Raw genomic sequence first — 27,359 nt, 5'->3', positions numbered from 1 at the left:
AAATTATATATGTCAAATGTAATGTAAAGATGGTAAATTATGATTCTCCTGACAACATTAAGAGTATTTATGGTGAATAAGTATATAGTTGTGGAAAGAAAACTGAGGCTAGTTCTAACATAGAGATGCCTTTTGTTCCTATGACTTATCATTATATTGATTTCACTGAATTCTAAATGTCAAGATAAAATGGCAGCCTTGATACCATTATGACTATTTTTATACTCTCATTCTTAAGTTAATAAAAAATGTTATTGTTTTCAGAACCTCTAATATTTCAGCTTCATCATGAGGTTTATAAACACAAGTGAAAATATTAGATACAAAACAGATTTTCTTGATAGTTAAATTGTTCTCTTCAAATTTGGATCATTTTATATCTACAATAAATTTCTGAAGATGTCACAATACTTAGGACATTGGATGTAGACCATGACCAATATTTGGATTACATTGGTAAATTAGATCCTAGACTAGGAATTACCTCTGAGTCTTTGTCAGACATAAGCACATTTATGAAGTGTAGAGTCAAACTATAGTAAGGATGGGGAAGAAAGCACATGTAGAATTAAGAGAGGTCAGTGAGCTTGAATAATTAGGAGACTGAGAACATTAAAACCATGGGTACATTCCTGGTGGGATCCATGTTTAAAATATGGAATGAAGCCCCAAAGGAAATGGTAAAAGAGTTCAGGAATAGGCATGCATAGGGAAATAGATAAATGACAGAGTATCCAGTCAAGGCTGCATAAATATAATCATATATAAGAGCAGTACATGATAGATATCAGTAGTGCTTCAGCAATGGAACTCAAGAAGACTCTTGAGGAAGAGTAGGTTGTCAGACTATAGGGCAAGGCCATGAACACCATCAGATCCTTGTTGAATGCTGAAGTATTAACAGGACTTGTACAAGTTGCACATCTTGTCACGATTTTGTCACAAATGTGCACAAAACTATATAAAAACTCTGTTTCTAATTAATTATTTTTATTTGACTGCATGAATAAAGTAATAATTTTGTATTATAAAAAATATATTTTCTATGAGGGCTTGAATGGGTTCCAAAGGCTAAACACCTGTTTTTGTACCAGTGATAACAGGGTTTAGAATGCCAAAGTAAGTGTTGGATTATTTAAGTCAATGGGAACGGCAGACATTCACAATAAGTAGAATAAGAATAGAGTATTAAAAGCTTTTTTGTGTTAAGTCTCTATGCATCAACAGAACTCAGATCTGATGAAACCTAATGTAGTTCCCATTGAAATAAATTGAAATTCCTTTTCTCTCTCAGTCTCCTTGCCTGGCCTGAGGGAAAGTAAGATAATTTTCATAAATGTTTTCTATCTTTTAACTGTATGGTTTACCACATTCAGACCTGCAGGAATTGAAAGATCCTGCTACTGTGGCCTTCAGAGTGAAGAGAAATTCAGCAGATTCTTCTCAGTCACTACTGCATGGACAGGAAGATTCTAAAATAAGAGGGGTTAAAAACATAGGAATTATCTCAACCCCAATAGTTTGGCCTGTGAAGCAAAGACCTCTCCATACCAGTAAATCTATATCAACTGAGGACCAAAGGCCAGATCAAAAAAATGCACCCAATTATTTTCTCCTTACTACCCCTGAAATTATAGCATCTGTTCCTATGGAAACTCAAGTTAATATCTTGGTTGGCTCTGCAGCATTAGTGTACATGGACCATAATTCTTCCATAAATTATTCAAGTTTTAATGACACTAAAGGGCATTCTGGTAATTTACAAAGTGAAAGGGGTAATCCAAGAGAAATACCAACTATCCCTCTTGGTCATATCAGAAACATGGTCCTTCCTCTTCCACAGAGTATTCACACTGAACCAATACCGACTTGGGTTCCTCAGCTGGAACATACTAATTTAGACCCAGTCTTTCCTTCTCTGTTGAGTCAAGATAATCTTTATGAATCTACAAAAGAACAGCCATGGATGTTATCTCCTAACAGTGATGTATTCTCTTTTTTATATAAAAATACTTACAATATATTACAGTCTTTGAGTGCATGGAATGAAAATACATTTTACAATCATCTCATTTCTGGAGTTTCAGAAGAAAATCATCAGTCTCTTTCTATTCAGTCTTCTTCTGCTCTTCCCAAGGAAACCAGTTTAGCCTTGCTTGAAAGTTCATTTGAAAACATCTATCTAGAACCCACTAAGAGGCTTCTGGAAGAGGTTTCTGGCAGGAATGGCTTTTTTATCATGGGTGATCTAAAGTCTACAAAATCAGAGAACAACATCATCAGAGAATATAATTCAGTACAGTTTAAAAAACAAGTTTTAAAACAAAGTGCAAATCCATCTGGTTCTTTACAAAACATAAAGGCCTGGTTTCCAGATGTTACACAGATCTTCCAGCCAACTGAAACTCTCCTGCCAGTGGAGTACAGTACTGAACTGCAAAATTTATCAGCAGTGTTATTAGAAAGAAGAGAGAGAACTTCAGAAATGTATCAGACTATTTCTGTTTCAAATTTGTATCAAGAAATGTTGAATGTGACTACTTCAGAAGATGGTTTAGTAATGCTTAAGCCTCTCATAGAACTAGAACATTCATATGAGGAGGCCTCTTCTCCAAAAGATGAGCTTGAACTCCTAAATACATTTATTGCTTACATCAACCATGTGCCTGCTTCTTTAAATGCCTTGGAAAATATCACTTTGAAACCAAATGCACTTCCAGGAGTTAAAGATTTACTATCTAATGATTCAAATAATGCTTTTCTTACCACTGATACTGAAAACATGGTTAAAAACAGCAAGTTCTGGAGGCCAAGTTACTTAAGTTTTCCTACTCACTATGTAGATAATACAGTGAGACATTGGATTTTGACACCAGAGCCGATAGTGGCATTTGAAGGATCTTCAGAAAGGTGGAGATTCTCACTTAGTCAGCCATTTTCTTTCCAAGGAGACAGAGTTCCCTCTTCCAGTTTATCCCCACAAACAACTACTAATAATAGCAAGGGAATTACAAAAAATACTTTTGCTCACATATTAGAAAAAGAAAGAATGAAATTGAGTTCAGTTGTTCCAGTATCAAGGATATCAGAAAGAATAGGAAAAACACCACCACTGGAAACAAGAACAGCCCTTTTTCTTAACTCAAGTATGCCCATAAATAATGGCTCTCCACGTCCTTTTTCTTTGACTTCTTTGGAAATACCTGTGATGATTCAGCCTTCCTTGCATTTACAAACAGATATTTCTGAAATGTCATACAGAACATTCACTGGTGGATTGGAAAATATTGCTAGTTTAACAATGCAGCAAAGCTTGAATGAAACAATGTTTGACTATGTAATGGATGCCTTCCCTTCTCACAGTGAGATATTAACATCATATGTGAAACCTTCATGTACAAAAAGTAATCTTCATGGCTGCACAAAGGATAAATCTGGATGGAGTCCAGGAATTGCTCCTGTACCACCACAGTCTCAGAACATGTTTATAGACATGCAGAATAATCAGTTCACACATGTTTATGATGATATTATCAATAAAGAATATTCATTTGTGAATAATGTGTTTCTAGGAAAACAAATTTCTCTGATTTCTAAACTCCTCACAGGGACCCAGCCTTTGGAATCAACACCAACTCTTATTCTAGAATCCCAAATTGCACAGTTTGTTAATTTCTCAGCAATAAACTTAAGTTCTACACCTTCAGTCTCATATATTCTTCCAAGTGACCTTAATCAAAATTCACATAACTCAGACTTTTTGTGGAAGAAAGAATTAAATGCGCAGATGGATCCACTGAATGAAAGCTATGTAACCAAAAATGAAAAACAATCAGCAGAAGATCTCAAAAGTAAACTTGTCTCTTCAATTCAGCAAGAACACATAGATTATGATGATGTGGCTCATGCAAGCAGTAATTCTAATAAATCTGCAGTTTTAGCAAAAGAATCAATTCAAAAGCAAAATAACTATCCTGCACAGCATACTAACAATTCAGGCTTGTCACCTTTAAATCCTAGCAACATTCAGGCTACAGATACGTACATGTGGAGAGTTTCCGCATCTTTTGAAGATTACTTGGATTATGAAAAAGTGGGAAACTACTCCCTTTCAGAGTCAACAGTGGTTTCAGTAGTTACCAATACAATACAATTAGCTTCATATGTTGAACATATTAATCATCTTAATGAAAATACAATAAACAACACAGAAATAATTACTGGAGCAAAACCCCATCTTTCCATCTTCCATTCCCAAAGTTCAACTTCAGTGTCAGAACCTGAAATGCCACCTTATGAAAAACTGCTGGCCAGTGTGCTGAATGGAGCAAGCCAAAATACCGCACCCCACACAACTCTGCACCCCAGTACCAACTCTGCCAAATCTGTTTTGTCTTGTTTTTTATGTAACTCCTTCATTGACTGGGACTGCTCGTGTGGACCTGAGGTCAACCACAGTATGTCAAAATGTGAAGCTAGATATTAAGGGGGGAAAATCATTCCCTCTGCTATAGTGTAGAACGGATTTAGAAGTAGCTGGGGCTAGATTAGATTCGTATTTAGTGTAAACTGTAAGGTAATTTAACTAGATTAGGAATGGATTTGTACTATTTTATAGAGAATGATTATCATAGTATATCACTTCAGTATGCTCCTTCAGATCATAGCCAGCTCATTTACTAACCAACAGAATTCTGAGGAGACTACTATGACAATTAATAAAATGTCATTGATTTACCAATTCTGTCCACTGGCACTATTTTGCTTTTCTTCACTGAGAGCAAGGATATTAAATAAAATATATAAAGTCTGCAGTGTGTAAGAATTATCTCTTGCTGTATTTTGGTATCGATATTGAGCTGCTTTCCTGTATCCCATGCTTTATCCAGGAATCCATATCTTAGAATCTCTACGCACTTTCCTCCACTGCCAATCTTGTTGATCAGTGGGGAATGAAAGCAACTTTTTGCAATTATTATCTTTATTTTAGTACATGTCCAGAATATAGTTGAAAGATCTGGAATATTTTTGTTATGAGTAAATGTTGTTGGGTTTTTTTAATCTTCACATTGAAGCCAAAACTTTTTGTTGAGATTGGACATATTGTAATTGTTACCCATTTTACATAATTTTAAAGAAGAAAATTTGTCATTGGTTGGAGTAACAGAAGGCCTTTTAGATGTTGTCATTCTATAGTCTCCTAAGGATGTCAAGGAAGCTTTTATCTTCTGTACTAACCATACTGAAACATATTGTTATTTACTATCTGGTGGTGGATAGTAAACTCTTAGCTTTGCTGATTATTATTATAGATAATATTTAGAACTTTCTACATTTGATTAAGTTAAAAGTATTTACCATATTTTCATGCAATTTAAGTATAAAATTCCTTTTCACTGATATGGAAATAGGATTTACTCTGAGAAAGAGTTGTACTCATCACTGAAAACATGCATATCAAAATACATTATATGATTGAAAATCTTCAATGTTTTGAGGTCCCACAAATGCTCTAATGAAGTGATCCATTTATATAAATTGTCCTAACAAATTGATTACTAAAATAGGATCAAAATTATAATTGTATGTGAAGTGCCCTCTCCGAATAGCATCTGTAGTTAATACTGCTTTTGGAAAATAACAGTTTAGAAATTTACTGAGGTTTCAGAATAAAGATACTCATAGCAGTATATGGTAGTGTCAGAAGAAGGACTCCAGCTTCACATGAGTGGGCCTCTTCCCAATCCTTCTCACCCCTCCTGTGAAGGGTTATATTTCTGTTCACCTCCATCTCCACACAGCTAATCAGGACAACAAAGTTTCTGCTCTCTTCCTTGATTGGTTTATCAGAAAATGAATGTAGAAATGTACATATATCTGATGAACTCATGGTTGGACTGGAATTGGTCCCCTGGCCACAATTTTACTTGGCATACTTTGAAATTCAGTACATATAGCGTGAAGAGAGGTGGGGGGGGGGAGAGAACCAAAGTAATTGAGATTATCAGGGACACCTGTAGTTTAGCTGTGTCTTTCATTTTCCCTATGCTTCATTTATTGGATCTACTGCCTTTAAATTCACCTGACTAGTACTTAACCCCAAACTATAACACCAAAACCACTTTTATTTTTGGCTATATGTGCCCGATTTCCACATTCTCCCTCCTTCCATCATTCTTTTTGTAAACATTGTTTTTGAATGATGGTAGTGTCATCAGTGCAATCTGTTTTGGGCCAGGGCATGGCCCAGTTGTGACATCCCATCAGTTGAAGAGCAATGTGCAGAATCTGTTCCCAAAGTACATGATCACAAGTTGATAAAAAAATTGCTCTTCATATAGATGACCCCTTCAAATGTATTATTCCATCTACAAATAATGGGAAAGTTTTTAGAACATCATTAAATGTAACTGGTAATGGAATAATGGCCTGAGGGGAAAATCCTATCTCTACTGTCAGAAGTGGGTATTTTATACTATATTCAGAGGATTGGGAATTCTCATGTATCTTGGCCATTTTTATCATGTATTGGCTGCAGTACAATTCTTGCCCATTGGGGAAACGATGAGACCTTCACTCAGGTTATTTTGGTATAAAACTCTTCTCAAGCTCTGAGAACTAAAATTTTTACATTACCATAAGAGGCCAAAATTAGGCATATGTTTATTTTATTTATTTATTTTTGGATTTATATCCTACAACTTCTTCAAGGACTGGTGGCAGTTTACAAAATAAAACCATAAAAGCCCCATAAAACCCCATACATTAACAATATCCCTCAACAGCGACAACAAAATTGGTGGAAAAAGCTCCCTAGCCTCCCCACCCTGATAGCCACTCTGGGGTGGGGTGCATAGATGTTAATTTGGAGACTTGATCAGACAGAGCAGCCCAGTTGATCTTAGGCCCTGACCTCATCCAAATACCTGGTGGAAGAGCTCCATCTTTCAGGCTCTATAGAATTGTTAAAGCTCTAACAGGGCCCTCAGCTATTCCAGGAGCTCAGTCCACCGGGTGGGGGCAGGACTGAAAAGGCTCTGGCCCAAATCAAGGCCAGGCAAACTGCCTTGGGGCCAGGGACTTCCAGCAGGTTAGCACCCACAGAGCAAAGAGCCCTTCAGGGGGTATAAGGAGACAAGTCATCACTCAGATGCCTAAGCCACAAATGGCCTTATTATAAAACCTTCAATATATCACTTATAGAAGATCTAATAAACACTTTTAGGCTCTGACTACTTTGCTATCATGTTTAGACCTATAGTGTTAAAAATTTGAACACACAACAAATTCTCTAGTAGCCCAGTAAAATTGTAGATTTATTTTAAAAGGGTAAAAGTTTATAATATTTGAAAAGTGCTAAAACAAAAAAACAAAACTATTCATATAAGTCGCGATGAAACAGAAAAAAAAATCCTCTATACACAGTGAAGCCACTGAAAAGTTTGTCTTCCTTCCATAACAACTGCAATGCTAAATCATCAGATTCAGGACTGAAGAAGTGACCACACCAAAAACAGGTTCTATGGCAAGTGATATTCTTATCCCAAGACATTAAATCTTGGTCAATCTAAACTCAACACTGCCATATCCTGTACACACTGATTGTTTCAGCAGGGGATTCTGGGCTGGAAATGGAGACTGCCCAGCTTGCGCTCATGGAGCCTGGTGGGCCTTGTGCTCCCAGCTCTCTTCCAGCTGAACGTCCTGGGAATACAGAAGGCTGCGTGGATTGTAAGTCCAATAAGATAGAAAAAACTCTGGCCAATTGGCTGCGCTTAATTTTTCTTGTTTATTATAATGACTTGTATAGTATGAAAAACCCCTATGAGCTATAAGAATACCTCCTAGAGAGTTAGAGCCGGCTAGGACACTATATAAGACAATAACATGGAGGAAGACGTAAATTGAAAACGGGATATAGTAACATTGATTTATCAGGAACCCGTTTTGGCAATTGTTTGATTCACACTATACAAGTCTGGTCACTGGTGGATTAATACTATACAAGTCATTATAATAAACAAGAAAAATTAAGTACTGCCTGGGGAGCCATGGCAGTGGGCGGGAGGAGGCCATCCCAGGTCACCTGTATAAGGATGGTCTTCATGGGGCTGATCCTCTTCTCCTATTTCTCAGCTCCAATCAGCTTGCACAGTTTGCTGATGCTCATTTACATAACAATAAAGCTGTGGCTTAATTTCATGCCGAACTCATTGTGTCAGTATCCTTTGTATGGGTTGGAACATATCCCTCTGCCACACAATTCATGGGATGAGTGGTCCATACTAGAGATGTCATTAATTTTTTTGTAAATCATCCTCAATAAAACTTACCTTGTTCATTACTGTCAGGCTTTGAGCTGATCAGGGATAGCTTTAGATTTTACTCAAACAACTATCAACCACGTTTGTAGTTGCCTTTCAGCAAAAAAGCTACATGGGGAAGTTGCAAAAAATGGGAACAGAAAGTTTTTCTTCCCTCTTATCCAAACGGCATGGACAAATGCAGTACATTTGAAGTCTGCATTGCTAATAGGAGCCCTGTGTAATATCATCAAACATAGGCCAAAAGGGAAGTTTATACATTCTTGATTTGATTCTAACAGAGATTTGAATTTTCATTCACCCAAGCTTCCTCTGAAAATCTTGAGGTTAATTTGCACTTTGAAGTAATCTGATTGTTTAATCTACAGACTTCATTATGCTAACTATTTTCAGAACCAGCAAGTTTTGTATGCTATTATATAATATATGCCTTATAACTTTTGATATATATATATTTTAATGGACAGGGGGACTGTTCTACAGAATTGCTATTACTGTCTACAATTACAACCATGATGAAGAGTCTAAAGTACAGAGTACAATTGCAGAATGGGTAAGTTAGGATACATGCTAAGGATCTTCCAGTATCTTTCTACATTGTATAAGTATGTCCACATCATTAGATTTTACAGGTAGCAATAAGATATAAAGACGTTTACTGGTCCAGACTTTTGGATTGTTTGAGTGTGCACATGTGTGGGCACAAGGGAAGTCCTTCTACTTCCTGTGAGACAGACTTCATTTATAAAAAAAATATGGTTGACTAACAAATGATCCTAAGCTTGACTTATATGATGGCAGCCACACTAAACCTTCTTGTATAAAAAATTAAATTACATAGTGATACCTTTGCATCTATGGGTGGTTGCCATTTGAATAAACTGACCTTTTAGGATGCTACCAGAGCAATGGAAAAAAAAAGATTGGTGGCAGAATGGGGAAGGAGTACATCTTAACTGAAACCTTGTGATTATGTATGGATTATGCAAGACATTAATACATTTATTAGGCCTTTTGTGGTAATGCTGTGGTTTGTATTTTGATTTTTTAAAATATCATTAATTGTGTTTGCCTTTATCATTTATCAAGTTTATATCTTTGGTGTCTGGTATTACGTTTTATGGCACACATGGCCTGTCCTGACAAAGTAACATGTACATAAGATTCGGTTCTCATCCATTTGGTACCTCTGAGCAATTTTCTACATTGTTTTCTTCCTATTTTTCAGCTGAATCATACTTTTCAGAATTGGAATTACACCGTATATGTGGTCAATATCAGGTAAATATGAAGTATTATTGGGAAGACAAAACACAGTTAATACCTTGAATGTGAAAGTGGTGTTACACATGCTTATGCCTCTTGTCTTTGCAGTATTATTCAATCAAGCACTGTGAAGGATGGAACAAGAGAAAAGAGAAATGTAGATTCTCAAAGGTAAAAATTAACAGAGGCTTGTGACAGTTGCTCAATAAGCTTGGGTAGTTTTTACTGTTTGGCATATGTCCACCTGATTGTTCACTCAGCTCATGCATTGTGATCAAATGTGTTTAGCTGAAGGCAACATGAGATGGGAATCCCCATAATCTCTATATATAATGGTATTAAATTTGATTCCAGAAACCAAATGGAGCAACTTGACTGCCAGTTTTCTTCCTAGTTTATAGTCTAGCTGGGGGTGAAAGGGCATTGCTTGAATAGGAAGGAATGGTTCAGTTAGATCTATAAATGGAATTCCTATATTCAGTGAGCTCCTTTACACCCCGATCCAGTTAAGTAATTTTAAATACAGGACATGTTCCACCCTGCCCCCCTCATTGTGAGACTAATGACTCCTTTGACTCAAGGTGTAAATTTTCTAGCCACCAAATTTCTTACTGGCTTAGATGGTGGATCGGAACCAAGGAAAATTCACAACACAGTGGATCTGCTTTGAATGATGTGGGATGAGATAGTCAAGAGGAGAGAAAGTACTTCTGATGTCATTCTTTGTTAATTTCTCCGCTTTCCCTCTTCCCTTTCTTCATGCATTCTGGAACTTGTTAGTATCCTGGTAAATTGTATTCCAAAAAGACATCAGGAGTTTCCTCTTCATCTTCCCAAATGCATTTTTTAAATTATAATTCCCAGAAAGAACAATAGGAAGGAAGTGGTGAAATGAATTATGGAGATAGGTGCTCTCTACCCAGCCTATCACCTATCTCTCACCTGACCTGGATAATCTAGGCAAGCCTGATCCCCTCTTATCTTGGATGATGAGCAAGAATGGCCCTGGAACGACAACCTCCTAAGAATACCAAGGTTGTGATGTGGGGGCAAGCAGTGGCAAACCACTTCTGAACATTTTTTGTCTGGCAGATCTCCTGGCTATATTGTACATATGCCATCCTTATCCATGGTTTCTCTATATATTTGTGAAACAGCCGGGGGGGGGGTGGAATGTGTCTGGCTGTCCAAGTTGGAATAGGGCCAATCAGCTTTGCTGGCTGCACCCTGATTGGCCCTGCCCCTACAGCTCCTGCCCTCTGTCCCTGGACTCTAGCCTCTTTGCTCTCAGATGCACCTCTGTGCCTGGAGCCAGCAGCAGGTAAGGTTACCACTGGGAAACATGTATGAAGAGCATTGATGTGCCTCTTTCCCACTCTTTAGAGAAGGTAAAAATTGGATGGGAGTGCTATATGGCTTGTAAAGTTGTAATATCAGTTTCTGCTTCTATGAAATTGTGCCATAGCATTATTAACTGCTTTTATTATTTATTTATTTAAAACTTTTATTAGCTGCCATTTCATGTAAGTCAAGGCAACTTATAATAGAAATAAAATAGTATCAACAACCCAGGCCATTTCCCTATTCCAGAGACCAGTTAAGGCATCAGCAGAATCATCAGAAGTCAAGATAGGAAAAATTCAACAGGAAAACATTAGGATTCATCAGATGCCTTGGGCAGGTCATCTTAATGGGTCCGCCACCCCTCTGGAGAGAGGAGGAAGCAGTAGGCCTGAACTCTACCATATAATGACCTGCCCATGACAAGGGAGTAAGCTTTAGCTCCCCCACCTCCAGATCACCCTCTCCATCAGTATAATATATCAGATCCAATGTCTGCCCTGTTAAATGTAAGAGACAAATAGTTACTTGGGACAGGCACATGGTTGTCATGGAGGCATTGAACTCCTGAGTTGGTGCTGACAGTTTGGCCTGTCATGATGTTTAAAGTCACCAAGGATCGCCAGGCTTGGGGTCTCCACTAGCATGCCTGAGACCAGTTCAGCTAGCTCAGGGACAGCTGGGCAGCTGAGAGTACAGTACACTGACACAATTCCCATCCTATCATATTCACCTATGCTGAAAACCAGTAGAATGTTGGAAGAGGGATCTCAAAAGATGGATGGAATCATGATAAGCCACCATAACCCCACCTCCCTGTCCACTGTTGCCTAGCCTAGCAATCCCCAGCCTGTGGGCTGTGGACCACATGTGGTCCCTTGACTAATTGGAGGTGGGCCCCGAAGGACACCTTCTCCCCCCCTCCCCGGCCCTTTACTTCACCCCCCCGGCCCTTTACAACACACTACGGGTGTCATTGTCTCCCATCACTCCCAGATGGGACTATCTCATTGCAGAGAAACAAGCTCAGGGTTCCCATTGATTTGTCATTGTCATGAGTTAAAATTTCCATGAAAATAAAATGTTCCTTATGTTCATTGTTGTGGCGTGTCTGTATCTTATTTTGAAGGGATGTTTAAACATTACCATAGCGATAAAAGAGCGTTAGGGCAGTAGTTGAGAGTAGAGGAGTAAACTACCCCCCCCCCACTGGGCCTCAGTAAAAGGCGTTGAGTGGTCCCCAGTGAGTGGTCCCCGGTGATAAAAAGGTTGGGGACCACTGGCCTAGCCTACTGCTGTACAAAGAAACCAGAAGAACATAGATTCATCCATCCATGATGGATCCATCCGTAGAGACAGATTCATCCATTTGTGTCCCTGTAATACATGTCAGATCAGCCTCTCCATCTAGAATTAAATAATAAATGGCTGTTTACTGAACTGGCATTCATCAGTAGAAAGAAGCAGCCAATTCCAGAACAGTATGGGAAGAAGACATAGAGAAGTAGCTCTCATATTATTGCCAGAAGAGTACAAACTGAACTTTTTTTCTTAACTTGTAAAAGCTAAATTTGCTTCATCTAGCACATTCAAATCCTTCCTTTATCCTTGTACACTTCATTGTTGCTAGTCTAAACTTTAAATGGTCCCATCCATCCTCCCAGTAAGGAAATCTAGATCACAGAACGTTTGAATTCATGTGGCATGGAATATTAAACTTCCCAGAAGAGCAGAAAAAATGACTCATCTTACAACACTCAGCAATCTGCATCGAAGCAATAGAAAGTGTGCACCTCTCAAAGTGTGCTTGCCATGCCTGCTGGTGACAGATGTATGTTTGTCAAGTCTCAATGTACTTATTTTTATCTGCACCTGGAAGTAGACTGCAAGGAGTAGCAATTTTAAGAAGCTTGTTATTAGCTGAATAAACAAAGGAAAAATATAGTCAGTTTCTCTTTTAATAGTTGTGTATGTTTAATGTTTTCATCCCTGTAGCTCTCAAGATCATTCAAATCTGTTGATGATGTTCATGACATGTGTTTATGGTAGCCCTTTCTCTCTGTACCTCTTATACAGATATCACTTGCATCTGTATTGATTTAATTAATTGATCCCATACCCTTTTTGACATCACAGTAATGCCACACATTTCTGTTCCTGCTGCTGCTGCTTTTCTCTGAAAGACCGTACAGATCCTAGGTGTAGGAATATGACCAAGATTGGGTCACATGGGTAAGAGACATGTCGTCCTGAGGGCTTTGCTCTTTCCCTGTGTGGATTCACAATGTTATTTTTGCAAACAGCTTTGCAGCCTTTGTAATCTGTAGCATTTTCACTTACCAGCTCAATAAAATGTGCTTGCTCTTACTTCCCTACCGGATAAACATCTAGGCCCATAGTCTGTGCTTATGCTTACTGCAAGGCTTGGGCATTCTAATCACTGATTAACTGGTAATCCACTCAGCAATCAATCAGATTTAACAAGCTGTTTAAAATAATTTCATAAAACTATTTACTTAAGATGTAAAACACTAAATTGCCAAGAAAAAAGTCAAGTTATGATTTTATTGCATGCAATGAATTCAATAGAAATGTTACCATCAGGTTTGATAGGAAGTGCTTACTTTCCTGCTGCTGTGTTGTGTTATTGTTACAGCTTAGGAAAGGCAACATAAATTCTATAGCATGCACGACCCTATTGCTATATGGCAGCTCTTCAGTCATCTGGCCATTCTTCAGGGAAGGGAGAAATATAGGCTCTGACATTATATTACAAAGCAGTATTATAACAAAAACTTCGTAATCAGTCAGTTCATTACCATATTTATACTCAAGCTTCTCAAAAGCTCCATGCAGGTTTGCATTAAAATGTAAAGCATACAGAATACAATAAACACTTAAAACCTTCCTATTAGCCAAACCCCATTAAAAGCCCTAGCAAGTAGACCCCGGTAGATGCCACCCCTTTTGTTTCCATAGGATAGGAGCAGTGATGAAAAAAGCACAGGATTTAGTTATTTCCAGACAGGGTCTCCAAAACAGAAAATCAACTAATGGGTGACAGTCTTAGGAGCACAACGTAGAGATAGGGACTTCATGACAGTAGCTTCTGTCCAAAGCTGTGTTATTTGATACTTGGTTAACTAAAGCACTTCGGCAACCAGCGTGTTGGCTGCTGTTATCTATTCTCAAGAGAGAGCAGGCAGTGGCCCTCAAATCTCAGTGATGGGCCAGAATCCCATTGTCACAACCTTTTGCTTCCTGTCCCCATGCTGCTGATCACTTGTGTGTGTAGCAGAGAAGTGATTTAAAGCAGCGGTCCCCAACCCCCGGTCCGGGGACTGGGACCAGTCCGTGGATCAGTCGGTACTGGGCCGCGGCTCCTCCTCGTCCTCCTCCCCAGCTGCTGCCTCAGGGGCTGCCCTGCCACTCTGCCACTAGCTCACCTTTGGTGCTCTCCAGCAGCCGCCATGGCTGGGGCTCCCCCTCAGCATGGCACTGCACAGCTGCTGCTGGCAGCGCCCCCCAGTGGGCGGCGGGAAGTCAGCGGCACCAGCGGGAAAGCAAGTGGAGCAGGGGCTCAGGCGGCGGTGGTGACATCCCTCAGCGAAAGACTCCCCCCCCCCCCGGCCTCAGTAAAATTGCCAAGCGTTGACTGGTCCCCTGGTGATAAAAAGGTTGGGGACCACTGATTTAAAGGACTGGGGTATGTTCTGATACTCTGCCTGATAGTCAAGTGTTTAGAATAGACTTACAGACCAATGTGCCATTTCCTGATTTCCCCCTGAGAATACCAGGGAAGGAAGCACATTTGAGCCATGGGCCTCGCATGTACTGCCCAACAGGGCCCAGCCACTGTCCACCCCTTTTCCTACTCTCAGGCTATTGTTGCAACATCAGTTCCCATAGAATGTTGATTAACAGCATTTACTGTATTTTTAAGGGTGTGAGAAAATATTAGATGCACTAAGCAGAGCACTGAAGCCAGCCTTAGGTTTTGCACTGTTAATTAGTCAAGGATTAATGGAAGAGAATGTCAGTGTGCAGGCACTCCTATAAAATAAGCCTTAAAACTCAATATTGCCTCTAATTTAAATAGTACAACCATAACAAGAAGAAATGGTGATACAGCGAGGCTTTTTTTTTAATGACTAGTTATATCAGTTAAAGACGTGAGTATGGCAAGTATAGCAGTGGAAATTGTTTCAGAGCAGCATCATTCTCCAAGTGGTACTCCAGAACAAACAGTGATTTTTAAAAGGGCAAATCTTGGAGGGAGCATTCAGAACACTTGGGGACAGATGGGTGGCATACTACAGGGTATCTTGCATTTTAGCCAGGCCCTTTTCTCCACTTGCAGTGGGCTCCATCCTCCCCTGATAATTGTCTCAGATTCTATATATCCCCCTCAACCCCTTTAAAAGTTGCACACAACAAACAGGAGTCAAACCTAACACTAAGAAGTTAGACACAGAGATCTCACTGAGTATGGATACAGGGGTGGCCTAACAGTGACTCTCCAAATGTCCATGGACTGCAATTACCATGAGCCCCTGCCAGAACCATGCTGGCAGAAGCTCATGGTGATTGTAGTCCATGGACATCTGGAAAGCCACAACTGCAATATGTTAAATTTCCATACATTAGCACTTGATTTGATATCTTTTACAAAACAATTTAGTAAGTATCAGAAATAGTTTCTTGACAGTTTCAGTAGCCATGCAGTATACCTTTTGGAAACAGATGTAGTTTGGAGGGAATATGATATATATAAAACAAAAAAATTAACCTCAGTCTTGTAATTGATGCACTTCATCATAACCTTCCCACGTGCTTTGGTTTCTTTTGGTTTCTTTAGTAAATAGAAATAGCCTTTTGGTATGCATATCCCTTGTTCTACTCGCAGATCCCCCCCACACACACACATTAATAGTTCTCAGAAAATGCTTGTGGGACAGCACCCATTCCAGTAGGCTGGATGGTGTAATGTTGTGCTAGTCCTTCCACCATGATGATTTTGCTGTTTCAAAATGACCAAATTAGATGCCCATAACTTTCAAAGAACTATCTATCTATCTCTCTATCTCTCTATCTCTCTATCTCTCTCTCTATCTCTCTATCTCTCTATCTATCTCTCTATCTCTCTCTCTATCTCTCTATCTCTCTATCTCTCTATCTCTCTATCTCTCTCTCTCTCTATCTATCTATCTATCTATCTATCTATCTATCTATCTATCTATCTATCTATCTATCTATCTATCTATCTATCTATCTATCTATCTATCTATCTATCTATCTATCTATCTATCTATCTATCTATCTATCTATCTATCTATCTATCTATCTATCTATCTATCTATCTATCTATCTATCTATCTATCTATCTATCTATCTATCTATCTATCTATCAAATTTATATGCCACCCTTCCTCGAGGACTCAGGGCAGCTCACAACATGTCAACAATAAAACCATAAATTAAACATTCAGCATTTAAAACAATCACATTCACATTAAAAACCAGTCAAAATTTGCTGCCTTCTCTCTGGTAGCAGGGAGAGATACTTATTATTACAAACATTATTATTATTATTATTATTATTAATAATAATAATAATAATAATAATAATAATAATAATAATAATAATAATAATAATAATAATAATTGAACTTATATTCTGCCACTTTCCAAAGACTCGCAGTAACTTACAACATAAACCTCCACATAAAACGCTCTAAGCACCCTGTAGCCAAAGAAGACTGTCAGCCTAAAAAATCCCTTCCCTGAGCAGACCTCCCTTGAAGTGGGAGTGTAGATGTACAACTGAGCCTGAGGAGGGGCCATGATATTCCTAGCAACAGTACTGACCTCAACCAAAGACCTGGTGGAAGAGGTCAGTTTTGCAGGCCCTGCAGAACTGTGACAGCTCCATCAGGGCCCTCACTACTCCTGGGAACTTATTCAACCAGGTTAGGGCCAGGACCAAAAGGGCCCTGGCCCTGGTTGAGGGCAGGCATGCTTCATTAGGGCCATGGCCCTCCAAGAAATTCACACCCGCAAAGGGAAGCACTCTGCGGGGGGCATAAGCAGGCAAGCAGTCCCTCAGATAGGCCTTAAAGGTCTATAGCACAAATGGCCTTAAAGGTCAAACCAAAACCTTGAACTTGATCCAGACCAGAACTGGCAACCAGTGCAGCTGCCTTAGCACTTGGATATGTGTCCTCCAAGGTGTTCAGTGAATACCCTAGAAATCAGCTTTGGAAGAATGCATCTTTGAGGAAGATAAACTTTGCTCTTGCAGCATTACTCTGTTCGTAATCACACACGCACATAAGATACTGTGATTTTTTCAGGGAAAAGGATATTTTACTGTTACTATGAAGACCAAAGGTTAAAGATAAAATCATTCTCTTTTTTTAATGCACTAGTAAAGCCTTCCTATAAAAGAAATCTGTTGCACATATTTGCTTCACATAAATAACCAGAAGCTGTCAATAAACCACTGGATTGACTGACAACCATGCAGAAGTATGGCAGAATCAATAATGTTTCCTCCTCCTTTTACGGGAATACCAGTGAAAGCAATGATACCCATGGCTGGTACTCTTTTGTGTCTGAGACTTCTAGCAATCCTTTCTAGGGTTGTGCATCGGGGCCCCGATTCGGACCGTTTCGGATCCGAATCGGCCCGATTCGGACCGGTTCGGGTTCGGACCGGCCCGATTCGGACCGGTTCGGATCCGAATCGGCCGATTCGGCCCGATTCGGACCGGTCCGAATCGATTCGGGAGCCAATACAAGTCAATGGAGGCCATTGACTTGCATTGAAAGGCTCCCGAATCGATTCGGAGCTGTCCGAGCCGATTCGGGGCCAATGCAAGTCAATGGAAGCCATTGACTTGCATCGGAGCCTCCCGAATCGTTTCGGCCGTTTCGGGGCCAATGCAAGTCAATGTCTCCATTGACTTGCATTGGCAAGCCTTCCCCCGCCTTCCCCGGGGGCTGGGAGGGAGGGGGTGCAAGTTGCACCCCTGAAACTTCTTGGGGATCTCAGGGAGGGTCTTCCCTGAGTCCCCTGAAAGTTTCAAGAAGATTGGACCAAGGGGTCCAATGCTACGGGCTCCCAAAGAGGGTGCCCCTATCCGCTCCATTGGTTACAATGGAGCGTCAGGTTCTCTAGGCTGAACATGTTTCTCCATAGACTTCTATGGGGGATGTTCCTTGGGAGCCCCCAGGATGGGACCCCCTGGTGCAATCTTCCTGAAACTTGCAGGGGATGGAGGGAAGACCCCCCCAGAGATCCCCTGCAAGTTTCATGAAGATTGGACCAAGGGGTCCCCATCCTATGGGCTCCCAAAAGCGTGAGAAAAAAATGATTTCAGCAGGTAAATTGCCAATTTCCTTGTTCTGTAATCATTTTTTTCTCACGCTTTTGGGAGCCCATAGGATGGGGACCCCTTGGTCCAATCTTCATGAAACTTGCAGGGGATCTCTGGGGGGGTCTTCCCTCCATCCCCTGCAAGTTTCAGGAAGATTGCACCAGGGGGTCCCATCCTGGGGGCTCCCAAGGAACATCCCCCATAGAAGTCTATGGAGAAACATGTTCAGCCTAGAGAACCTGACGCTCCATTGTAACCAATGGAGCGGATAGGGGCACCCTCTTTGGGAGCCCGTAGCATTGGACCCCTTGGTCCAATCTTCTTGAAACTTTCAGGGGACTCAGGGAAGACCCTCCCTGAGATCCCCAAGAAGTTTCAGGGGTGCAACTTGCACCCCCTCCCTCCCAGCCCCCGGGGAAGGCGGGGGAAGGCTTGCCAATGCAAGTCAATGGAGACATTGACTTGCATTGGCTCCAAACAGAGGCCAGGAAGGGACTCTCTCTCCCAGGTGCAGGGGAACCTGTGGCTGGCAGCCTAAGCAGCCTCCAGGTGAGAACTGCAGAACCAATAAGGTGCACTGAGTTCTCACCTGGGTTCCCCTGCAGAGGAGAGGGGGGCCCTGCACTGGCCTGTGGGGGGGATATCCCTGCACCACTAGGAACACTAGTGGCTCAGGGATGTCAACCTCCAGGGGAGACCTGGAGATCCCCCCAGAAACCCCCCGTGAAGCTGTAAAGCTTCACGGCGCCTACGCACTAACCCAGGAGAGCCTCAGAAAGCAAATGGAGGAGCTCAGAGGCGAATCTGGATGCTCCATCCATGCTGTGGACTCATCACTGGCTCTCCCATCCAGCCTCCCCCCTCTAACAAATACAAAGCAAGAGGAAGACTTGCTTTTCACAACCCAAAGGTGTATCAAAGCAGCTTCCACTCACCTTTCCCTTCCTACGCTTGGGCCACCGCCCTCAAACACCACAAATCCAACTGCTCTACTCAGGCCACATCCTGAGAGAGCCCTGGCAGAGCTGTTCTGGGAGAACAGCCCTGGCAGCAGCAAAAAGACACATTCCCCCCCCCAGAAGTCCACACACGGCGCAGTGGACACTGGTGGGGAATCCAACAACCTAACAGGCCACCGCCTCAAACCACCTCTAACCCAACTGCTCTACTCAGGCCACATCCTGAGAGAGCTCTGGCAGAGCTGTTCTGGGAGAACAGCCCTGGCAGCAGCAAAAAGACACATTCCCCCCCCAGAAGTCCACACACGGCGCAGTGGACACTGGTGGGGAATCCAACAACCTAACAGGCCACCGCCTCAAACCACCTCTAACCCAACTGCTCTACTCAGGCCACATCCTGAGAGAGCCCTGGCAGAGCTGTTCTGGGAGAACAGCCCTGGCAGCAGCAAAAAGACAAATCGGCGCACGCACAACAACAAACTCCTCCTGGGCACCCACTGAGAAATGCTCAGTTACTTCTTGGGTTTACCTTGAGCTCTAAGGCTCACTTTGGGACTGGGAAAAGTTTTCCAAATGGGTGGCATGACTGAGGGACCCAGATTTAATCTCTGGCCCTCTGGTGATTGCAGAATTTCTGTTTGTGTGGTTGGGGGGGGGCAATTTAGATTGGCCAGGGCACTGGTCCTGTCTGAATTTTTACCTTGGGCGAGCGTTTTTCATCCCCGCCACCCAGAACAGACTCAGAGAGGATGCAGTCACAGCAATTCTGTGCTCACCTCAGTCCTCCTCCAAGAATAGTTCTGGATGGCCAAGAGCCGGCAAGTTGACCTTGAGGAAGACCAATTGCTGGACTCTTTCGGGCGCCAGGCGGGAGCGATACTCGCAGACGGTGCTGCTAGCATGAGAAAATGCCCGCTCGCTCTGGACGCTCGTTGGCGGGCACGAAAGGTAGACACGGGCCAGGCGGGAGAGGGCCGGCCAGACCGCCTCCATCCTGGCCCAGTATCTCAAGGGACAGGCGTTCTCGGACTCCTGGGGCTCACCGAGGTAAGCCCTCACCATCCCAGACGCACTGTCCTCCCTCGGGCACCCGCTGCCCTCAAGAGAAGGAGTGGGCTGGAGGAACCCCAGCAAGAAGTTGCCCTGCTCAGCCTTCTCGCTAGGGTGGCCCACAGTGGCTGATGTGCCAGCAGAGGCTGGGGGGGAAGGAGCAGCGGACGTGCTGGCTCCTTCCTCCCCTGCCTGGCCTGACACCTCAGCCTCCTTGGACTTCCACCAGACAAGCCTCTGAATGAGCAGCTCGCGCCATTCAGGAAGGCTCCTCTCCCTCTCTGCTAAGCTGCCCTTGATGCGCGGATCACACATGGCGGCGAGCCTGTATGTCACAGACTTGCAGAGGGGTTCGAAGCGGCTCTCAAGCCCTCTCAGAAGCCTCCTCGCAAGCGCGCGCACGGCTGGAACAACGTCTGCACGTCCTCGAGCCGGGTCCAGGAAGGGGGCCAGCACCACACGGGCCTTGTGGACCATGGGCACGACCAGACCCAAACTCGCCGTGTCAGACGAGAGCATCTCCGTGGAAGTCTTGAAGGGCGCAAGCACTTCCACGGTCTGAGAAATGATCTCCCACTCTCGGTGGGTGAGCCACTCCCCAGGCATAAACATCCTCGTCTCCTGGACAAGGGCGTCTAAGGCTCTCCTCTCTCCACCAAGCGCTCAAGCATGGCGCGGGTGGAGTTCCAGCGCGTGCTGACGTCTCTGATAAGGCAGTGCTGCGGCACGCCCATCAGGACCTGCTTTCTCTCCAGCCTCGAGACGTCGTACGAGCTGTGAGAGAAATGCGCCACGATCTTCCGGCACTTCTCGATGAGATGCCTGAAGTCAATGGCTTCGGCGGATGAACCGGTTCCCTTGGAGCCGATCCCAAGGGCATCCTTAACCACGAGGTGGAGAAGGTGGGCCGCACAGGAGATGTGCTTCAGGCCCATGCCCTTGACCGCCTTGGTCATGTTGAGGGCACCATCTGTCACCAAGAAGCCCTTGGTGACCCCCGTCCCACTGCCTACCCAGCCATCTACCATTCTACGAATGGTGCCCTCGATGTTGTCTGCCGTGTGCCGCACATCGAAGGGTTCAATGTGCAGCAAGGCATGGCGATAGCCTGCCCGGCAGCCCTCACCCTGCCTAACAGGCTCAACCCCACCCAGCACCTCCCGTACGTCCCACCAATGCGCAGTCAGCGAGATGTACGCATCTTGCGCATGACATGACGTCCATATATCCGAGGTGAAGTGTACGGTCCCTGAAGCTCGGGACATCTCTACCTCCACCCGGCACCTGGCTGCCCTATAAAGAGAGGGCAACACTGTCCTGCTAATCGTGGTACGACTAGGAGGCGTGTACCAGGTGGATATGCGACGGCATAGTCGGTGGAAGTACATGTCGTCGGCCAGACGAAAGGGGTACCCACCCACGGCCATGAGCGCAGCTAGGTCATGGTTCGCGGCCCTACACCCTGCCTCAAACCCCCCTTTTGGCATGCCACTGCCAGCCCGGGCAAGCATCTCCACCATGGTCGCTTGCCTCCCTCTAACTCCACCCGCCCCCTGAGCAGAACTCTTAGGGAGAGCTCTCGAGGTGGAGGTCCCAGGGAGACTCTCCAGCCCCGTGCTGGTAGGTTGTGCCTGCTCAGGCACCCCACTGCCAGCCTGTCTCTCCCCCTGAAGCAGGACAGCCTGGTGGTGCCTCTTCAGGTGGTTCATGAGGCCGCTAGTCGTGTAGTGGCGCTCCTGCCTTCCACGACTAACCCTCTGCCTACAGAGCTGGCACTCTGCTAGGTGGGTTCCCTCCACTATCTGGAAGTAATTCCAGACTTTGGAGGCTTTGGACGACGCAGGCTGGCATGCAGCCTGCGAAGTCCTCTGAGCTGCCTCCTGTGAGGAGCTCGGGCCGGACACACCGTGTCCTGAGGTGGGGACAGAAAGAGGTGAGAGAGGGGGAAGGGGTCGAGATGGCGGGGCAGGGGGTGCCACCTCCATCTCTCCCTCTTGCACCACCTCAACCATCTGCTCCTGTTCCCCCCCCAATTGAAGCCTGCTGGATCCTGGAGGAGAAAGGGGAGTAGACTGGCGGGCCAGTCCCTCACCCATCTCCTCCAGGGCTCTCTGCACCCCCGAGGTGATGCCTGGGGACATGAAGGACAAGCCACTCATGTCCCCAAGGCTCACCCCGAGGGAGAGATCAGGCAACTCCTCCTGACGCCCCCATGCCTCGCTAGCAAAAGGAGCGGCACGAGGGGCTGCCTGATCAGCAGGCCCCGCAGAAGTGCCAGCAAAGACCCCTGCCTGCCGCACCTTAGAAGGGGGCGCCCCGTCAGCCGCCTCAATAAAGAGACCCTTGCGGACACTCTTTATTGCACCACTCCGGCCAGAGGTCGGAGTGGTGGAAGGTCGACCCAAGACAGGCCTCTTCTCAGGTGGGGGGAAGGACACTTCCTTCCCCCTCTCACTCCCCTCCACCCCTCTGGTTTTCTGTAGGGCCTTTCCCCCAGGGCCCCTAGCCTGACCTTCCTTCTTCCCACTCATGTTCCCTTGGACAAACTTTTCCTACTAACTGTCTGTAATCTAAGAGACAGGGAAATTTGAGGCCCTACCACTAACTGCCCTAACACTTGTTTCTAAGGAAACCTTGAAACTTATAAAACCCTCCCACCAGCTACCTGTTTAGTTTTTTTAGACCCTAAGCTGACCTAACTTCTATGGAGTTTTCCTGTTCTCTCTCTCTCTCTCCCTTTTTTTTTTTTTTGTTAAACTAAAGGAACCTGTCTGGTCCTAGCTAAGTTTAACTGTCCCTACCTAACCTACAGCAGGGAAAAATTAGGAAAAAAACCTTTTTAGACTTTTAAAGTGTTTTAAACTACCTGAGTGTTACTAGCTAGAAGGAAGGCTGGAGCAGATTTGTGCACCAAGCCCCCACCTGATCTGCTAAGAAGAACCCCTAAACCTGTTGGCCTCTAAATCAATTCCTGTCTCTACCAGGAAAGCTGGCCTTCAATAAGGCACAGCCCCTGCTGGTTTAAATGTTTTTTTAACTATCAAGAAAATACAATTTTAACCTAAAACCCAAATCACTGTTCTCTTATAAAAATCCTATCTGGCTACTTAGGAAAGAAACTATCTATTCTAAAAAATTATTTGCACTTTATAATTTCTCCTAACACTATGGATTTTACTGCCTATTTAAAGGGTCACTAATTGGACACCCCAAGAAGAACGCAGCAATTCCCCCCAGGAAGGAAACAAACAATCCCCAAAACACCAACCAGCTGCCAGCCACCCAGGGCACTCTCCCAAAGGTGGCAACCAAGCAAAAGTGGCCCTGCAAGGCCCAAACTGCCAAATCAAACCAAGCCTAGCCTAGGCCAACCAAACAGCTTCTGCAAACAACCGCAGCCACCCAGGGCACTCCCCCAAGGGTGGCCACCAAGAAAAACTTGCCCCGCAGGGCCCTAACCAAACAAGCTAACTCTACCAAAGAAACAGCTCCCAACAAACAAGCAGCAGCCACCCAGGGCACTCCCCCAAAGGTGGCTGGCAAAAACTGGCCCTGCAAGGCCCTAAGCTAAACCAACCTAACAAACACAACCTAACAAACTAAACTAAACTAAACTAAAGAAAAAACTAAACTAAAACTAGCCCCCCACCAAAAAAACACCTACACACCTATCAAACAACCAGCTGCCACCCAGGGCACGAAGCCCAAAGGTGGCAACTGAGGAAACCTGTAGAAAAAAACCCAAAACAACCAACCCCCCCCCAAAAAAAAACAAACAATCAGAAACAAGGCAACTTTAAAATACAAGCCCCAACCGCCACCCCCAAAATACTTTAACAAAAAACAACACAGCAAACAGTTAACACAATGAACAGCAAACACAATTCCCCAACCCCCCCCCAGGCCCCCACCCACAGAAACCCAAAGGCAAAAAACTTTTGAAAAGAGGAGAGAGAGAGAGGGAGAGAGAGAGGGGGGGGGGAAATAGAGAAAAATAGAAAAGCAGAAGAAAAAAACCCCTAAAACAAACTATTGCTGTCTTGTCCAGCGCAGTCCACACAGGCCAGGTCCAGAGAAGTCCACCAGTCCAGGAGTCCAGAAGGCAGCAGGCAGGCCAGCCGCTCTACCAAGCAGGAGCTTAGGAGCAGCAAACAGCCAGCCAGCCAGCCAGAGCTCAAAGTGAGCTCCAGCAAGCAGCCCCTTGCTTTAAGTAGCCTCCTCCTGTGCAGGCTACAAAGCAAGGGGATTTAAAAAATAAAACCCCCTCTGTGAGTGGCCAGAATGCCTGAGCTGAAAAGCTACAGGCATTCTGGTTGGCCACTCACTCCCCCCCTCCCCCCCGCCGCCATTTTAGGCGCCAAAAAAAATTCAGAAAAAAAAAAAAACATTCCAGACAGCCAGGAGGCTTCAGGCAACGGCTGCCTGAAGCCTCCGACTCAAGCCGAATCGATTCGGGCCGAATCGATTCGGCGGTCCGAAACGCCGAATCTCGGCGATTCGGACCGCTAGGGGGAGCCAGAGGTCCGATTCGGACCGTTCCTGGCTCGGAAACGCCCGAATCGGCCACGATTCGGCCGATTCGGGCGTTTCCGAATCCGAATCGCCCATCCCTAATCCTTTCTCATGTTGCTAGAACTGAGAATCAATAATCTTTTCTCAGTTTAAGCTGCAGTGAAAGTTAAAGATTGAAAGACACAAGGTTGTGTCCTGCCATTTTGCTCAGCTGCCGGCTGAAAGAAAATTGCCAGAAGAGTCTCTAACCCACAGGTAGTCTCTGTCCACTGGAGGGAGGCTCCATGCTTGACTGAGCAAAGTGGTAGGACACAGCCCTCAACCTCTCAGCTTTTGAATGCCCTTTATAGGAAATCTGACATTCCAGTCACTCTTTCCATACTTACAACCCAGTGATGACTTTCAGGCCTTTCATTTTCTTCTGCATCAAGTTTTTGGCAAGAGGCTTTCTTGATTATTTCCCAAGATGGTAGTTTAATGATTAAGAATATATATCAGAGTACTGTACATATTCAATATTAATTTGCAGGCTATTTTTAATTTTAATTTTTTTTCTTGGCAAGTCCATGAAGAAAGCATTTTCTTCCTTTGAAGAATTACATAGAGGAGATAATGTGATCAAGTTTTCCTCATAAACTTTGTTTTAAGATTCCATTCTGTTAGTTCACATTCTGATTCAATAACTGGGTATATTTCTTTGCAGTCTTGAAGTCCGAGCTCTTTTAGTTTACAATTCTACAAACAATATAAGTTTAGAAGAAGGAACAATTCGAAATAAGCTTATAAGTAGCAATGATACAATGGGGAATGGCTTGAGACTTCATGAAGTGCATGTTGATCCAGTTGGTAAGTATAGAAACTTCCCCTTGACAGTTGTCTGTATTTTGCTTCCTTAATTTAAAACATTCTCTTCATAGTTTTAAAAGGGTTTTTTTTCAGAACTCTGTTTCAGATTATGCTATTGCTGTAAGCCACTCTTTATTTATTATGCTGCCTCTCCAGAGACAGTACTTGTGATGGTTTACAGAGTAACACATAAAATACCATAAAAGGTGTTAACAATTAATAAATTAGTAAAAATTCAGTCTTAACAATCCAGCCAGCGTATATTTTCATTTATTTTATTTACTTACAATATTTATTGTTCAACTTTCTCACTGAGACTCAAGGCAGATTATACAGTGTAAATGAATGCAGTCTATGATGCATCTAATAAGTAATGTAATAGGACTACAATAGAAGTAAATACAAGCAGAACTGTTGTCTTAAACATTTTTATTTATTTATTTTATATTTATAACATGACATGACATGTAACATGACATCTTTGCAGAACATGGCATTATATAAAAAGAAACAGTACATTTTGCTCAACCAATTTGGTATAGAATCATAGAATTGGAAGGGACCTCCAGGGTCATGTAGTCCAGTGGTCCCCAACCTTTTTTAGGCTGGGGACCGGCAGGGCATCAGGCCGCGCCCGCAGGGACCGCGCCCGCGCGGGCCACGCCCACGCTTCGGGCCGCGCCTGCGGGCCGCGCCCGGCCGCGCCCGCCTGCCGCACCCGCGGGCCGCGCCCGCCTGCCGCACCCACGGGCCGCGCCCGGCCGCGCCCGTCGGCCGCACCCGCGAGCCGCGCCCGCCGGCCGCACCCGCGAGCCGCGCCCGGCCGCGCCCGCAGATCGGGCCGCACCCGCGGGCCGCGCCCGCGGATCGGGCCGAGCCGGCGCGGCCTGCACGGGCGCGGCCCGGCCCTGTTTCCCTCTCCCCGCCTCCCGCAGTAAGTAGCTTCCCGGGCCGCAAGCTTGCGGCCTGGGAAGTTTTTTACTGCGGGGGGGGGGCGGGGAGAGGGAGCCGCGGCCCGGCGCCATGGCCTTTGCGGCCCGGCACCGGGCCGCGGCCCGCAGGTTGGGGACCACTGATGTAGTCCACCCCTGGAATCAGTTACAAAAAGCCTTGTATCTTTATGTTTAAAAAGGAGATATTATTATTCTTTAAAAAAAATATCCAGAGTTTTAATAGACCTGCTGAATCAGTTCTAGTATGTAGTTCTGGAACCAAAACTGTAGAGTCAATCAGTTCTTGTTCATGAAAAAGTTATATTGCTAGAAGGTATTTACTCAGCTGAATGATATCTCTTTCACATTTAGAGAGAGAGAATACAATCAATGACTCATCCAACCATGCTGAGTTAATATATGTAAAAGTATATCCTAGGGTGGCCAGGTTTCCTGCTCTGACAAATGTCCTCCATTCCCCATGTCTTGCTCCCTGCTGTCACTTGATGTGCCAGCAAGATCATAAATGGGGAGCAACATTCCCCCTCCCCATGTTCTACTCCTCAAACCTTCCTGGACTGCCAGGCTTATATCTAGCAATTCTAATATATACTGCTTGTAGAGGCCTCAAACATGCAGATTTTAGCTCTAATTGTAAGAGCAAAGATTTTCATTATTGGACTTACATACATACATTGACATGTTTAAATTGCACATTACAACAAACTGAAGAAGTCTGTAATAAACTGG

General features: G+C 43.9%; 1 protein-coding gene across 8 annotated transcripts in view; it reads left to right on the top strand.

Moving 5' to 3' along the window:
* ADGRG6 (adhesion G protein-coupled receptor G6) overlaps positions 1 to 27,359 on the top strand; it is a 150,529-nt gene that overhangs the window by 60,787 nt on the left and 62,383 nt on the right. For 5 of the 8 annotated variants that reach the window (XM_077351169.1, XM_077351168.1, XM_077351178.1 and 2 more), the window contains 4 exons: positions 8,792 to 8,877; positions 9,553 to 9,605; positions 9,699 to 9,761; positions 25,535 to 25,677. In XM_077351169.1, coding sequence (XP_077207284.1) covers positions 8,792 to 8,877; positions 9,553 to 9,605; positions 9,699 to 9,761; positions 25,535 to 25,677 — 345 coding nt within the window. The other 3 variants (XM_077351163.1, XM_077351156.1, XM_077351160.1) reach the window with 1 other exon arrangement.

Source organism: Paroedura picta, chromosome 1 (genome assembly GCF_049243985.1).
Source record: "Paroedura picta isolate Pp20150507F chromosome 1, Ppicta_v3.0, whole genome shotgun sequence".
Lineage (NCBI taxonomy): Eukaryota > Metazoa > Chordata > Lepidosauria > Squamata > Gekkonidae > Paroedura > Paroedura picta.
The sequence above is the reverse complement of the archived record's forward strand: the minus strand, read 5'-3'. Positions and strand labels throughout refer to the sequence as shown.